The sequence below is a fragment of the Peromyscus californicus genome, unplaced genomic scaffold, assembly GCF_007827085.1.
Source record: "Peromyscus californicus insignis strain IS unplaced genomic scaffold, ASM782708v3 Scaffold_10__1_contigs__length_136768540, whole genome shotgun sequence".
NCBI classification, from domain to species: domain Eukaryota; kingdom Metazoa; phylum Chordata; class Mammalia; order Rodentia; family Cricetidae; genus Peromyscus; species Peromyscus californicus.
This window is the reverse complement of record NW_026294391.1, coordinates 32,941,829-32,957,941: the sequence shown is the minus strand read 5'-3', so window position 1 is coordinate 32,957,941 and position 16,113 is coordinate 32,941,829. Positions and strand designations below refer to the sequence as shown.

Here is a 16,113-nt window from a genome sequence, read left to right as displayed (position 1 = left end):
GGAAACTGCAAACTCAGCTCTGACCTCGGCCCTGATAGAAAAGTGAAAGAATACATCACTCACACTGACTTTGGAAAGCAGCCCGTGAAGCGAGAAAACTCTTCCTGCTGCCTTGCAATTCATCATTCACTATTCACAGTTAGGAGCAGGGCTGCCCTTTCTGTGGGGAACTGTGACTTCAAATTGCCAAGGGACCATAGTTGTCAAGACACCAAAACCCCATTCTTCTACTAGCTCCATGGAGAAAACTGAGAATCTTGTTTTAATAATATATATATATATATATATATATATATATATATATATGATTATGAGGGAAAGCTGTGAAAGCGCAAGCTGTCTCACTCTCAAGAGGTTAACTGTTGGTCAGGCTCCCACCGGTCTATATGGTACAGGTAGAAGCATCCCTCCATGTGTGCCCTCAGAGGTGGTAGCTTCAATTCGGGCTCAAAGAAGAGTTTTATAAATGCTTACATATTAATATTTCTGTGAAATAATCATATCACTCACATTAAACATTTCCTCTGCACCCGGAACTATACGCTAAGCCCTTCTTGAGCAGTAAAGCCTGTTCACAAACTCTAGAGTGAGGCTGCTTGGGTTGGAATGACAGCAACACTATGCAATAGCTAAATAATTGTCTTAGTTATGTTTCTATTGCTGTGGGAAAACACCATGACCAAAAGCAACTTTTGGAAGAAAGGGTTTATTTGCCTTAGAGGTCACACAGTCCATCATCAGAAAAAGCCGAGGCAGGAACTGAAGCAGAAACCACAGAGGAATGCTGCTCCCTGGCTTGTTCCTCAGGCTCTTGTTCAGCCATCTTTCTTAAACCTGCCCAAGGGTAGCACTGCACACAATGGGTCGGGACCCTCCCACATCAATCGTTAATCAAGAAAATGCTTCCACAGACTTACCTATAGGCCATCTGATGGAAGCACTTTCTCAAATGAGTTTGTATATACATAGATAACTAAACCCAGAACATATACATAAGCATTTTGGTAATATAATTCTATAAACACAGCAGGGCGGTGGTGGTGCCTGCCTTTAATCCCAGCACTCGAGAGGCAGAGCCAGGCAGATCTCTGTGAGTTCGAGGTCAGCCTGGTCTACAGAGGGAGATCCAGGACAGGCACCAAAACTACACAGAGAAACTCTGTCTTGAAAACAACAACAACAACAAAAAAAAAATCTATAAAGTCATCTAAAATGGATGCTAGATTTCCAGAGCTGGCAGATTTTCAAATTTTGCAAAAGAAATACAACATATATAGCCACAGGTGATATAACAGTTCAGCAATGGCTGGATTGGTACCACTGAAGCAAGCACATTAATATTCCTACAGAAAATAAGTGCATACTCTCATGAGTGGAAAAAAGTCTAAAATGGCTTCACATTAGTTACGTTTGCTCATAGAGCTAGTTTTGCCAAAGGAACTGAGATCGGGTTTGATGTTACAAATTGGGATTACATTGCTTTCAGAGACTGAAGGTTTTGATGCAAGGGTACTATTACAGTTTTGTTTTGTTTTGTTTTGTTTTTGATTTTCACAACTCACATGAAAGTTCAAAAATCTAGTCCCATTTCACAGGTAATGAGACCGCAGCTCAAGGTGATCATGTATTTAACCCAGATCATGTATCTAGACTGTGTACATTCCAAACCTAAGCCAGCCTATCTACACTTACTCATTAGCATTAGCAAACCATTGTTTTTCCATAGCCTTTCTATAGTTTTCATTGCCAAAGAGGAGTTAGTGTAAGAGATCAAGGAGACAAGAAAAGGTGGAAAGTTGTAGAGAGGAGGCATCTCAGAAACGACTGCCACTTGCTCAGAAAAGGGACAGAAGTGGGTCAGACATTTTCCTCCACAGGCCCTTCACCACTAGCGCCTGCGCCCTTTCCCACCCTCACACAAGCTCCTGCATAAAGCCAGGCTTGGCTTCAGTTCTCTTGGCATGTGTATTCAACAGCTATTCCACAGATCCCTGAGCATACTGAAGCTCATACTGCATTAAAGAGGGCTGAGACCTTGGTGCTTCCACTAAAGAAACAAAAAAATTAGTATTTTCCTAACATCAGGAAGCTGTTTACTAATGTGAAAATTAAAAACAGGACAGCGAGGCAAAACACATCACAAAACATCACTCTGTCCATTTTACTCTGGTGTTATTATGATTTGTAATAAAATTCATGAAGTAAGTAGCCTTCCATCCCTAAAGTTGTCTAAACTAAAATTCAACACTTATGGCTTGAATATTTTAATTTCTCACATCTGCAAGAACTCTCCCACAGCTAAAGTACCAAGTAACATGAAATGTGAAACCTGTCATCTGATTGTAGCACCTGGTCCCTCACCTTACTCCATTAAACACTCTCTCTACTTGCTAAGACTCCAGGCCAACTGCTCAAGTTAGGAACAGGAAAGGGCATGGGAAATGCACAACATTCCAAAGGGGAAAATCATCACCTTTCCAGGGACAATGCTAAGAAGCTGAAAGGGCTGTCTAGTCACTAGACCCTCAAGTCAATCTAGTGTCATGAAAAAAGAAAGCCCTTGCACAGAGTTATTTGGCTTGGCGCCAAGGGAAGGAAGGAGGGGAACCAGATATGGACTTTAAGCCTAGCTCTGCCCCTAACTCACGATGTGACCCTGAAAAAGTCTGCCTTGAGAAACCTACATTCTATCCTCTAGGGGCATCAACTTCATAGAGTTCTTATGAGATTTTAGAAAATGGCAAGTGTGAATCTTTTAGCACATTGCTTGGTTGAAAAAAAATTATTGGGCACTCAAGAATAGAGCAAAGAATGGACTTAATATAACAATCCTAGAGTGCTGCTGCAGCCCTGTGACCAGACTCTCATTAACAAAGCTCCAGCTTTACTCACTCAACCCACTCCTCCCCAATATGAGAGGAACGAGTCTCAGAACAACCATGAGTCCTTGCAAGGCTATTTACATAGACATCAAAATGGTTCCTTGATTTTGAGCCAACATGGTTTTTTACTACCATGTCAATACTAAGAAGCACAAACTGGTAGCATAAGACAGAGGTTGACCTTTGTGTGTGTGTGTGTGTGTGTGTGTGTGTGTGTGTGTGTGTGTGAGAGAGAGAGAGAGAGAGAGAGAGAGAGAGAGAGAGAGAGAGAGAGAGAGAGAGAGAGACTCATTATGTAGCTCTGGCTCTCCTGGAATTAGCTATATAGATCAGGCTGGCCTTGAACTCAGTGAACCACCTGTCTCTACCTCCTGAGTCCTGAGTTAAAGGTGTGCACCACCACAACCAGCAGTTTATGAATTCTTTCACCTAAGTCTTTCCCATCTCAATTAATGTCACTGCTTAACATCTAAGAATCACCCTAAATCCCTGCCTTTTTCTACAATATATTTCAACCCCATCACTACCACAATGCCTTCAGCAAGCCTCCCAGCTCCTAGATCTGCAATTTCCATCTCAAATTCAAGGCAACATCCTCTCTCACCTGGCCTGCTGGCTATAGCCTCCTTTCTGAATTTTTCCTTGCATTTCTCCCCAAAGTCAAGTTCTCTACAGAAAGACAGTTGTTCCTACTTTGAGATCATGCATCTCTGTGCTGGCCTTGAACTCACTAGGTAACTAACCCTGGCTGGCTTCATCTCCCAAGTACTAGGACCACGGGCATGTACCACCACAGCTGGCTGGCATGATCTTAAGTGCTCACGTTTTCTCATAAAACTTTCAAGAAACTCTAGAGCATATTATAGAAAAAGCCAAACCCATGGCATCTAGGTCATGTACAAATCCCTTCCACCTGCACTGTGCCCCTCACCCAGAAGTCTCTACCATTCTTCAAGCCCATCCCTCTATGTGACCTTCCCCCCGCCCCCGCCCCCGCAGGAAAGCCCTTGCCTCAGTCTTCACACCCCATTTCCCTTCTTTTAATTTCCCTTCTTTTAACTTAATTATTCAAGGTCCTTTTGAAGATCCTACACCCAGAACCTTCAATCTGGCCATCCTATCACGTATTAGCACATGAGTCTGTTTTGATATTTTAATTTTCTGTTCATTTTTGTGCACTGTGTGCCTTCTATGGATTTTGATTTTGGTTTTCATTTGTTTTGTTGTTGTTTTGAGACAGGGTCGCATGTAACCTACGCTGGCCTCCAACTTACTAAGTAGCCATGGGTGGCCTTGAACTCTTGATCCTCCTGCCTCTACATTCAAAATACTGGGATTACAGTCATGTATCACCATGTTCAATTAATGTGTGCTGAGGATTAAACTCAGAGCTTCATGAATGATAGGCAACTACTCTACCAATTGAGCTACATCCCCAGACCCCTTTGTGTGTGTGTGTGTGTGTGTGTGTGTGTGTGTGTGTGTGTGTGTGTGTGTTTATGTGTTTTACTTTTTTTCTCCCTCTACCTATTTTATATATAGGCCTAACCATATATAAACCAAAACCTAACTTTGTCCCTGGCATGAGTAACTATTTGGTAAATTCACTCATTAATCTCTTCTCCTCCAGTCAAGAGGAAAAGCCCGCATGTTTAACTGTCCTATGACTTCCTCTTTGGAAAATGCCCTAGGGTCCTGCCCCCTTGAAGAACTGGGGGTGGGAGTTGGAGGCAGGGATTTGGCTTCTTCATACTCATGGGGATGCAAGCAGGATTTACTAGCTGTGTCACAACCAAGGCAACTTTAAGCATGAATCTTTGCCTTGGTGTCCTCACTGATACATGGTCTTGTCACCTCCTTAGAAGTTCAACACGCATCGCCAAACAGATGAATCCAAGGGAATTCCAGCAGAAGCAGAGATTTGCACAGTGTCCCTGCTTAGAATCAAACAGGCCACGCCCACTAACCCAGAAGATACACAAAGTCTGCTTAAGACAAAGAGGAATCTGTCGAGGAGAGCCATAGGAGGCCCGTGGTCTCTGTGTGATTTAAGAGAGGGTGCCCTGCTTTGCAAGCCCTTTCCTGAGTTCCTTATCATGAGGGTTGAAATATTGTACAGCTCGGCTTTTGCAAAGAAAACAGGAAACCTAAGCTCCACTACTTCACACCAAACCTTAAAAGTAAACTCAAAAATGTCTTCAAAATTGCATTTTGTATTTGGTCAACCTCAAGCAAACAGAATACTAAAAATACTACCTGTTTTTTCTTCCACTCCCCAAGGTACCAAAATTATAACTTAACACAAGGTGGAAAACAGACTTACCGGCTTCTATGCACTCTGGCTTCAGGCAGTACTCCTGTTTAGCTTGGAAGCTTAGGAGACCTTGACTCACTAGAAAAACAGACCAAAATAAATGATTGACTTGTAGCAGACCACCATCGAGTAAAATGCATTTGGGTATATATGCAAGACATTTGCTATCCGTTCATGCTTCTCAGTATTGATTGACATGATAGTCAAAAATCAAGTTGGCTCAAAACCAAGGAAGCACTTTGATGAATATGTAAACAGCCTTGTTAGGACTCATGGTTGTTCTAAAATTCATTCCTGTCATATGAGGGAGGTGTGGGCTGAGTGGGTAAAACTGGAGCTGTGTTGAGGAGTCTGGTCACCAGGGCCACAGCAGCACCTAGAAGCTTGCTAGAGTGCACATTCTTACTCCAAATCCACTGGTACAGAAATTCTGAGGATGAAGCATAACCATCACGTGTGCTTTTGATTTGGTTGGCAGAGATTGAACCCAGAGCCTCTCACAAACTGAGCAGGCTGTGTTATGGATACACACACACACACACACACACACACACACACACACACACACACATTCCTGTACAATTGAAAGTTTTCACTAATGTTTAATTTTCCCAACTGGCAATAACCTATGAGGAATTTCCAGTCCTTTGATATGACAATGTCTTCTACAAAGTTCATGCTTGAGAGCCATGCAATGATGTCACAAAATAAAAGCATGTTTTTAATCTCATAATGTTTTAAGTAAGTTAAGATTTTGTGTTGGGCCATATTCATAGCTGTCTTTGGCTGCATACAGGATACAGGCACAGGCTGGACATGAGTGTTTTTGCAAAAGCACAGAAGAATGCACTGTTTTTGAACTCCAGGTAGGATCTGGACATTAGCAAATGTGAGCCTAAAATCGAAAACCTTTTGGAATAATGTGTTTTTCCTCCATAGCTGGAGAAGTTTTGAGGCATTCATTATGGCTGTGCTCTGTGAGCAAAAACAAGGAATCTTTGAAGATACGGCCATGAAGAAATGGACCATGGGGGCTGAGAAGTGCAATCAAGAAGCCTAAGAGTGCTTATGTCTCTGCTTGAGATGCAGCCCTGCAGATCACCTGCCTGTGTGGCATGTCTTATTCTTTATGAAGCCACATCCTAAGAGGGGCCTGCTTTGTCTTTGTTCTTTTCTCTGCTCCCATCCTCCAAACAGCCTTTTATCTGTGTTACATTATATATTCAAGAAACCTGCCTACAGAATCACTCGGGCCTATTTTCAAAAGAAGTTTTATAACCTAAAAGGAGTGTTTTGATTTTTTTGCAAGAAAAAAAAATAGGTAAAAATATATAAACACCATAAAGATCAGTCTGGGACATTCCAATGTACCTCCATGGTGGAACCATGGGGAGTTCTTCTTTCTACTCAATTTTTACGTATTTACCAAATATTCTTTAATGAGCAGGTTGTATTTTTATAATGGTAATATAAACTTTACTATATTTATTTTTTCGAGACAGGGTTTCTCCATGTAGTTTTGGTGCTTGTCCTGGAGCTCGCTCTGTAGGCCAGGCTGGCCTCGAACTCACAGAGATCCACCTGGCTCTGCCGAGTGCTGGGATTAAAGGTGTGTGCCACCACCGCCTGGTCCTGGATGATACCTTCTTCATGGTAGCTTATTTTTAAATCTTATGAAATGGCTAAAAGGTTAATGTTTCTCAAAACTTTGGAGGAAGAGGTAGAAAAATTGGAGATTCAAGGACAACCTTTGCTACTTTGCAACTGCCAAGCCAGCCTGAGCTACATGAGAAGCTGTCTCAAAGCCATCCAAAACTAGCCTTATTTTTTTCATTAAAAAGAAATAATTATTGACACAGACATGTAAGGAATTCAAAGTAATATCAGGTCTTTTTACCTTACAGTGTATATAAGGAAGGTTTTGAATAATTAGTTGGGACACAGACAGAGACCCTATGCCTCAAAAGAGAACATTATATCCACATGGATTAAAGTCCTGAAAACAGACAAGGATCAGTAAGCCCAAATAAAGAAAATGAATGAAACAGAAATGAATGAAATGGAAAATATTTTACTATAAAACAATGAAACATTACTTTTTACTGGTTAGAAGCTTGAAAAAAAAAGTCAAGCAGCATTTTAGCTTCTCAGTTTAGAATCCCCTGCTGCCCGGACGACTTCCCACAGCCCTCCTGTCTGAGGTGCTCTGCGTGCCCTCCACAGAAAACGCAGCCAGGGGACCTGGTTTGCACGTGGAGACATCCACAGCTCAAGAGTGTGAGAGTGAGGCCAGTAACATGGCTCAGTGATAGAATACTTACAATACATGCTCAATGTCCTGATTTCCACCCCCAACACAGAAAAACAAAACAGAAAGCATGAGAAAGACCACACAGCTGAGGTCATCATCACCCAAGTACCAACTGGAACCCACAAACCAGACTGAGGCCACTTCCTGCTGCTATTTCTGTGAAAGACCTTCATATTGTTGATAGATGGGGGAATCCAATGAAGGACCATATTTTATGATATATGAAAAGTACATGAAATTCAAGCTTCAGTATCCAGAAAGCATATCTTCCTGGCTCCCATTTGTGCACAATTTGTCTGTGGATGCTTTAGTGATACAATGAAACATAGTCCTGCAACAAGGAATGTATGGCAGTGGAGCCAAAAATATTTACTATCATCTGGTCTTGACAGGAAAAGCTTGCAGCGCACTGCATCTGAGAAACAGATTGCAGGGAGGAAGGAGAAGGGAAGAAGAAAAGAACACTTGAAAGAAATTGTTTGCGGGTCTATTGCTATACTCGATATTTTAAAGTCCCTGAGGTTCTCTGAAACCACCTCAAACCACTGGCAACCATTCTTTCTGTAGACGACAAAGCCAAAGGAGCGGTAAGGCAGGATTGCTAGACATATGACTGAACTAGGACAGGCAGAGCACATGTTGTGAAGTCAACAAGGAAGCACCTGCAAGGGAAGATCCTAACTAGAATGTTGTCATGAAGAACATTGTTTTGCAGGCATTTAGCAAGCAAGATGCAGAGTATGGGTGCCTGGGGAAAATAGTGAAGAAAGTGGGGGGGAGCATTGTACTGAAATAGTTAACAAAGATATAAAGGTTCCTAGGTGGGCATGGTGGTACTGGCTTATAATCCCAGCACTTGGGAGGTAGAGGCAGGAATATCACAGGAAGTTGTGATATTCACAGCATGATCTATATAGTAAATTCCAGACAAGACAGGGATACATAGTGAGAACCTGCTCATAAATACATACATACATACATACATACATACATACATACATATATACACACATATATATTCCTGAATGTGGACCCTCAGATAGATGCCCTCTGAAACAATGTTTCCCAAAGTTGCACATGCAAATGAATCCTCTGGTGTCTTGTGAAAATGCAGACTGTGAATCAGTAGAGGTGGAGCTCAAGCTCTCAAGTGATGCTGATGCTGCCGGTTAGAAGACCATACTGAATAGCAAAAGTAGAATGAAACCACGCCCTTAGCTGGTCCTATTTATTATCAATCATCATTAGACATTCTCTAAAACATTCAAAGTGAGGGCCAGGTTACTAGACATAGTAGGAAGTTATCTTTCCTAACCAGGCCTCCTCCATAATAGCAATGCTCGGTTTAGTAAAGTTTACTTTACCTAAAATCTTTAGTGCTTGTGTCAAAAAATCATTTTCTCAAAAGAAACAAAGATTTTCTATAACTGCCCATCTTCTAGAATGCTATGGTCTCCGAGTGTAATGATCATAAGAGTAGAATTGAAAAAAGTGAAAAAACGCTACTAACATCACTGAAAAGAGCACACATTTTGACTTACATGATGATCACTTGGATTTATAAGTCTGGGAGTATGTGTAAACCTAGCCCCTTAATCACTTCCCACGTCATGTGTAATTCCTTGGCATGCCCATAAAATTTCTCCTCCGGTTTTAAATTTCAGGAAGTTGATCGTCTAAAGCCAACTTTGGAGAAACCTCACAACAGTTTTTAAGAGCCACAAATTCAGTCACAAGAGGAGGAGGTCTAGCTTCACCAGAAAGCAATATACTGATCTAATTTCCTAAATCTTCAGTCATAGAGAACATGGAAAGGTGGTTTGCTCATTTTAGCAGGGTTCTCAACCCCACAAGCCTAACTCTTTTAAAAGTTAATTACTGGTTTTCTCTTGCCAAAATAAACATGGCCTCATGCATCCTGCATATGCCAAGAAATGTTTCCAGGCTTGCTGCATTTCAAAGTACACCTAGAATCTCTTAAGTATAGGGCTTGTTTCTAGGTGACCTTCAAGCCAATGAAATACTACGAGTTATATAAGAAAAAAAATACAAAGGAAAATAGTCATGGGTTTAGAAAGCTTATACTTTTGAGCATCCCCTGTCCCTTTCTAACAGATTTCATCCTTCTTCCCCCTAGGAATATGCTTTTGTCTACACATTCTGAGTACATCATTCTCACAGGAGTTATTAAAGTAATTGAATCACAATGCCTTTCAAAGCTTAAGAGGAAAACCTCTGCTTTCCTTCACATTCATTTTAAAATCTATTAGAAAGGTGGAGTTAACCAGTTTGCATCTATCAAAATCACTGGATTTAGAAAGACTCGAAGAATCCCATTTAAGGACTGATTTATCTTTTGTAAATTGCACTTTGTAACTTGTTCAAACAAACATGGACAGAAGTCAAACAAAAAGAAATTCCAGTATGGTTGTTCTCTCACAAAACAAATGCAAGTATCTAACTATGAATTCATAAACACTCAATTTGTGAAATATAAGACATGATTTTCGCCCCTCGATGCAATCCAATCCACCAGCCACTCCAAACCACTTTCTCATGCACTTTGCCTCGTGGACTATATATTTGGTACTAAAGAAAAGCCTCCTTTTTCATTGACATATCTGGCCGAAACTAACGGTGCATCTCTATTTTTTAACATAAGCAAACAGCCTGCATTATGACAAAGGTTTCTAGAATAAAGAATTAGAAAGTTTCTCCATAGATGCCCAGTTACCCTGGCCTCTGGAGTTCCACTTACCTAGAAAGAGCAGCGTGCCCAACACCAGGGTGCAACCAATGAACAGGGCCAGTGCAATTCGAATGCCTCGGTTGGTCCCCTTTCCAGTCTCCATGGTGCTGCTCCCTGTTTCTGCTTCCATCGGAAGGGCCGGAGGGAAGACTCAGAAAGAAAATCACTGTTCGTGGTTTGGTAGCTGGTCTCAAGAGTTTGTCAGGCGTTGACATCCAAGACTCTCCTGCTCGTCTGCTAATAGACAGCTTTAAAAATTCCTGTCAGGAAACTTCCCCCTCGACACCCTTTCTCAAATAATCTTTCACAAATGAAATAAAAGAAACTCAAAATATTGGTTGCCTTGGCTCTCCCTTGACTAGACAAAACAAACAGCAGTTGCTTTATCTTGGTGCTCTCTCTCAGCAAAGTCCCTCTCAAGCGATTGTTTGGCAGGCTTTTTTGCTCAAGCGTTCTGAGTATACATGTTTTACTAGGTTGCTGCACAGATGTTTTAGCTATTTAAATGTATAGTCACTTGGGGAGGGAAAAATTGTCTTTATCAAAACTGGATTCTCCACCTCCCCCTAACCATGATAAGTTAGGTGTCGAGGACAGTCTGCATCCAACTCAAGATCTCAATTAGTCACGTAATTCTGCCACGACAGTCATTCCCCTCGTCTGAACTGTCGTCCTCAAAAGTTACTCTTTCAGTGTGCTAGTCCCCTTTTAAAGCCTTCTAAGAGTTCCTAGGATATCCTGGAGCATTTTATTTTAGGAACTTTGTGTACGATAGCATGTGCCAAAAATCAGTCAAAGTCCACTGCAGTGCAAAGTAGCAATTAAGACAACCTACAGAGGCTCTTGGTTTGGACTAGCGCTTTTTTTTTTTTAAGGAAGAGAAAAAGTACTTTTTGTGGTGCTAAGAATTGTTCAAAAGACAGTTAAGTATATGAATTAAGCTTATTAGCAGCCACAAAAGATAAAGTAAAAGATTTTTTTTTCTCCTGTGTGTTTTGACGAGCACGGCACCCATGCATTTTGCTCTCTAGTTCCTCCCAGACAGCCACTGGTTAGTTAGAATGGTTTTGTGTTTCCATAAAGTGTTTATTTCAGCAGCTTCCCCAGAATGAATTCAAGACTTATTTGGTTCCACTAGAAAGATTGATTAATCACAGTCTTTGATCATGATCAAATTCAAATTATGAAAAGCTGCTTTCTTCACGGGGAAGGGCAATGGACATTTCAATATCATTTAAATGATTCGGATTTTATTACTTAATGGTACAGATATCACTAATTTGCAGCACAGTGAATTACTACTCACCCGTTCCTGTCCAGCCAGAGGTCATAAGATGGTGGAAGTGTAGGAGGAAGATTCAGTAACATCTGTAAACCAGAAAAACACAGTTTGTTCACATAGCTTTGGCAGTGACACAGAATTCAGCAGATATCAATGAAGGAGGTACTACATGACTGTATGTTCATGTGTCTATCTAGCTAGGCTTGGTCAGGCCTTAATCCCACAGCTTGGGATTCACCCAGGTCTAAAAATGTATTCCATAACACATGGTAACCTTACTTTCTGCTTGTTTCATGGCACCCCAAACTCAGGCAGGATTTGAGCAAGCTAACATCATAATGCTGGAGCCCTTCTGTACTCGTTGGCTGTCGACATTACTTCATTGCTGATGGATTTTCCCCAAGAATGTTTGTTCTTGGTTCCATAATACATCTGAGGAATGTGAGCTTTGTGAGATCAAGGACAGTGTCTGTGATTTTGAGTGTTATAGCCCCAGCAATAACAGTTCCTGGCCTAAAAGTGAAAGAGAAAAGAAAAGCGAGGAAAATGACTCACTGCTAGTTAAAAAGCAGCTTCAGGACCAGTCCCATCACTTCCTCATAAGGGGGCGGGGCTTCTGAATACTCCAGTGATAATGGTACTTAAGGTGGGCTGAGCCCTTTCTGTTTTAATCTCACAGCAAACAAATGCACCTGACAGCAAATTCATTTGTAACTCTAAGATGAAAGCACAGCCCCGGGTGGCACAGGACTAGACATGGAAAGATGGTGACATGGCATCACTGTGAGACACCTCATATCAGCAGCTGACAATGCTCCCTGTACACAGGGGAGAGAACAGTCACTCAAGGGTGACAAGAGAGATGCCTCTTTCTTTCTCCCCACAATCTCCTTGAACCTCAAGGGTCCTGACTGATCTGGAATGATGACTGTGGGTTGCCAGTTGGAGTAGCCTTGACCTGCCTTAGACTGGTGAATCCCCAGAAGTGAGAAAAATTTGGGAGTTGCCCCGAAGTTCCATGCATACATCATTTGCAGAACGGACTTCATTTTTGAACATTCAACATCTAAGTAAAAAAAAAAAAAAAAGTAAGCCAAAAAACTAAACACACTTTCAGTGATAGTAATAGAAAACTTGATGCTTTCTATTCCAAACTGAGACATGTGTAGAAAAGAATGCATTAATTCATGAAAATAAGTCTATGGAAGTAAAAACACAACTCTCAAGACGTTAAAAATAGTTTGCTGAATATAATGTAATGTAATGAAGATTCCTTTTACTCACCAAAGAAATTAAAGTAACATTTGAGAGTGGGTGGAATTGATAGAGGATATTGTGTGGGTGAATCATTCCTTATAAGGTACATTCTTCATTATGTGTTATTTTCCATATTAATTCGTCAGCCTTTTGGGAAATAGTGATTATCTTGCTCTGAAAATAGAGGACACTTAAAAACAAATTAGGGCAAAAAAACACCTTAGGCCAAAATAAATAAGTTCAAGGTACAGATGGATAAATGAGTACTCACAAAAGGCCAAAGAAGAGGGCTGGAAAAGGAAATACATATGAGCCTAATCTGGTCTATCCCCTGTTTTTATAAATAAAGTTTTGCTGGAACACTTATGACAGCATTCATGCTACAAGGTCAAAGTTCTATAGTTCTGTGACAGACATTTTTGTCTGTGAAGTTTAGAATGTTTTACTCTATGGCCCATTGCAGACAAAAATTGTTACCACTTCAAATGACATACAAGACACACCCTGACTTGCAACTCAAAATTGTTCCAATCTATGCTCTTGGAACAGAAACTGCTGTGTCCAAAAAAATTGACAAATGAATCTTTACCTGAAACTACAACATTAAGACTATAGAATATTATCCTGTGTGTTTGGAAATGAAGATTCATTATTCCCAGGGAAAGGAACTGTCCAAAAAGGTTACTCCTTCAGAGCTGTGAAAATGAGTTAACTGGCAAGCCACTCTACTGGGTAAATTTGTTGATGGTGTGATATACACCCACTTAATTATTTCAAATAAAAACATTCCAAGCCAGCTTGGGCCTTAAATGCGATCAATTAGTGAATCAAAAGAAGTTTCCCGAGACTTTCTCGGGTGCCTGGCCATGTGCAAAGACTTGTGAAAGAAAACCAAGAAGTCAAACTAGAAATTCAAGAATGGTCAACTGGACTTAGACATGGAAACACTTGAAACTTTTGGCAACTTCACCACAAAACCTCCCTAGAGCACACAGGCCTGGTGAGAATGGCAGTATCCAAAGAAGCAGAAATGTGAGCAAGATTTTTCAAGAAGACTTCCAAAAGCAGGACCCGCAAGAACTAGGAGCTTGACAGCATAAAGCAGTGGTCTTCAACGTTCCTAATGCTGCAACCCTTTACTACAGTTCCTGTTGTGCTGATTCCCAACCATGACATTATTTTCACTTCATAACTGTAATTTTGCTACTGTTAGGAATTTAAGTATTTTTGAAGATAGAAGTTTGTCAAAGGGGCTGCAACATACAGGTTGAGAACCACTGCCATAAAGGAAGGCTTATAGATGAGCTAAGGCCTTTCTTGAGGTGGGTACTTGAACATTTCCCACTTGCCCTAAACAGAATGCACACATGAGACTGTCTTAGCCAAGCATGATGGCAGCAGCCTATAATTCCAGTACTCAGGAAGTAGAAGCAAAAAAATCAGGCGTTTAAGGTCATTCTTGGCTACATAATGAGTTTGAGGCCAGCATGGGTGGGCTACATGAGACTGACTAAATAAATAAATAAATAAATAAATAAATAAATAAATAAATAAATAAATAAAATTTCTCCTGAGATGACTGAATCCAGGGAGCTGAGCCCAGTGGCCAAACTGGCTGGGTTTATGGCTCATGTCTCTTTGTGCTAAACAGGAGTGCATCTATCTGATGATGGTTTATATGTTCAGGAGTCTTCAGTTACAAGCTGTAAAATCTCTCATGAGCCATTAATTTCAGGGAGAAAGAAGGAAATGATTCAAATTCAGAACAATACTTTCATCCAGCCACTAGAAAGAGGAGGGTGTAGGGGAGAAAGAGAGAAGCTGGACAGGAGAGCTAATTAGTGAAAGTGGCATCTAGGGGCTTTGCTAAGACCTTGTTGTTTGTTGACTAGGAGCTTAGAGTAGCCGGATTCAAATTCCAGGCCTCCCACTAATGAAATACATTACTTACTTTATACTGCTCTCTTGGAACATCTTTCCTAGGTAGATATTCTTATCTTCTTCTTACAGATAAGGAAATGGAAGTGTAGAACTATTAAGTGATTTGCTGAAGGTCACAGGATCACATTTGTCTGAAGGCCAACATGGTTTCAAATTCCCAGTTCTTACTCTCTTCCCTATTGCCTGATAAGTCTGCTTATCAGGTAATTAGCAAAGGTAGGCACAGCATGTCAAAATGACACTTGAGCCGAGGAGAAGGGATAAACTATGCTCCCTTTCATTCGCTTGTTTACAAGACTAATTATCAGACTTTAGTCCCTTACCAGGGACAGCAGCCATCATTTAATGTGGAGGGGGGAAGGTTTTCAGCTGGAGAACATACAGAGCAGTTCAGGAAATGGCTCCTGCTGTGTTGCTGTTGCTAATTGAACATTAGGAAGGATAGATAAATCTGAACAGCTATTTATCCATGTGATGTACTTGGTCATGTTTGAGCCAATGGGGGGATTTTTATTCCTTGATTTTTTTGTTTTACATTTTAACCAGCTTATAAAGTATCAGGTATCCTTATGAATCTTCCTACATATTTCATGTTGGTTGATGGTATCCCTCCGACTCCCTCTTCTCCCCCATCTCCCTAACACTACCCCTGCTTAAACCTTTCCATCTCCAGTGTTATCCCATCCTCATTCATATCACAGGTCTTCTACTTGATTCCTTGATTTTCTTACCACATTAGTCATACAGCTGTGTCTTTCAAGTCTCATTCACTCTATGCATATTATATTTTCTGTTCTGCTGTATTCTCCAGGTGCTAAAGCTGGCTGCGGAAAAGTAAGGTCATATGATGGGTAAACGACAGAGCCTAATGGAGCCTCAACTCTATCTAATATGCACTTGGGGTTTCTCTTAATAGAGTATGGTTAGACAACAGAGAGACAGCCTTTGAAAGAAGTTTATTAGTTTCCATGTGAGGGGAGCAGCACACATAATGCTACAGAGATACGTGGGACTGGACCAGGTTAACTAGCTAGCACGCAGAAGAGGGGAGGGGAAACCATGAGCATCGGGGAGGTAAGGTAAGTGCCGACTGGGCTTCAGAGTGGGTGGTTTGAATAATTTCAGGAGGCTTCGGTCAACAGGAACAGTCTACAGTGCATTTGAGACCCAGTCCTTGGGTGACTGAGGACAGCAAAGCAGTGTACCCAACTGTGGTATCTTCAAAAAATGAGAAGCTAGAGATAGGAGTTTAGAATTCATTGGTTTGTCTATCAAAGGCCCAGACAAGTCTTTTATTATCTCTGGAAATTAGCTTACTGTGGAAGATATAACCCTTCTAGGGCTCTGGACCATCCCAATTTGTCAAGCATCATAAAA

At 41.0% G+C, this 16,113-nt stretch overlaps 1 protein-coding gene across 1 annotated transcript in view; it reads right to left on the bottom strand.

Annotated features, from left to right (window-relative positions):
• The window catches only part of Phex (phosphate regulating endopeptidase X-linked), a 207,148-nt gene extending 195,522 nt beyond the window's left edge, over positions 1 to 11,626 (bottom strand). Inside the window, exons 1-3 of the mRNA XM_052730304.1 lie at positions 11,563 to 11,626; positions 10,266 to 10,490; positions 5,206 to 5,274 (exon numbers count right to left, since the gene is read on the bottom strand). Of these exons, the coding sequence (XP_052586264.1) occupies positions 5,206 to 5,274; positions 10,266 to 10,386 (190 nt within the window). The 5' untranslated portion in view covers positions 10,387 to 10,490; positions 11,563 to 11,626. The remainder of the gene's footprint in view (positions 1 to 5,205; positions 5,275 to 10,265; positions 10,491 to 11,562) is intronic.
• Positions 11,627 to 16,113: the final 4,487 nt, after the last annotated feature.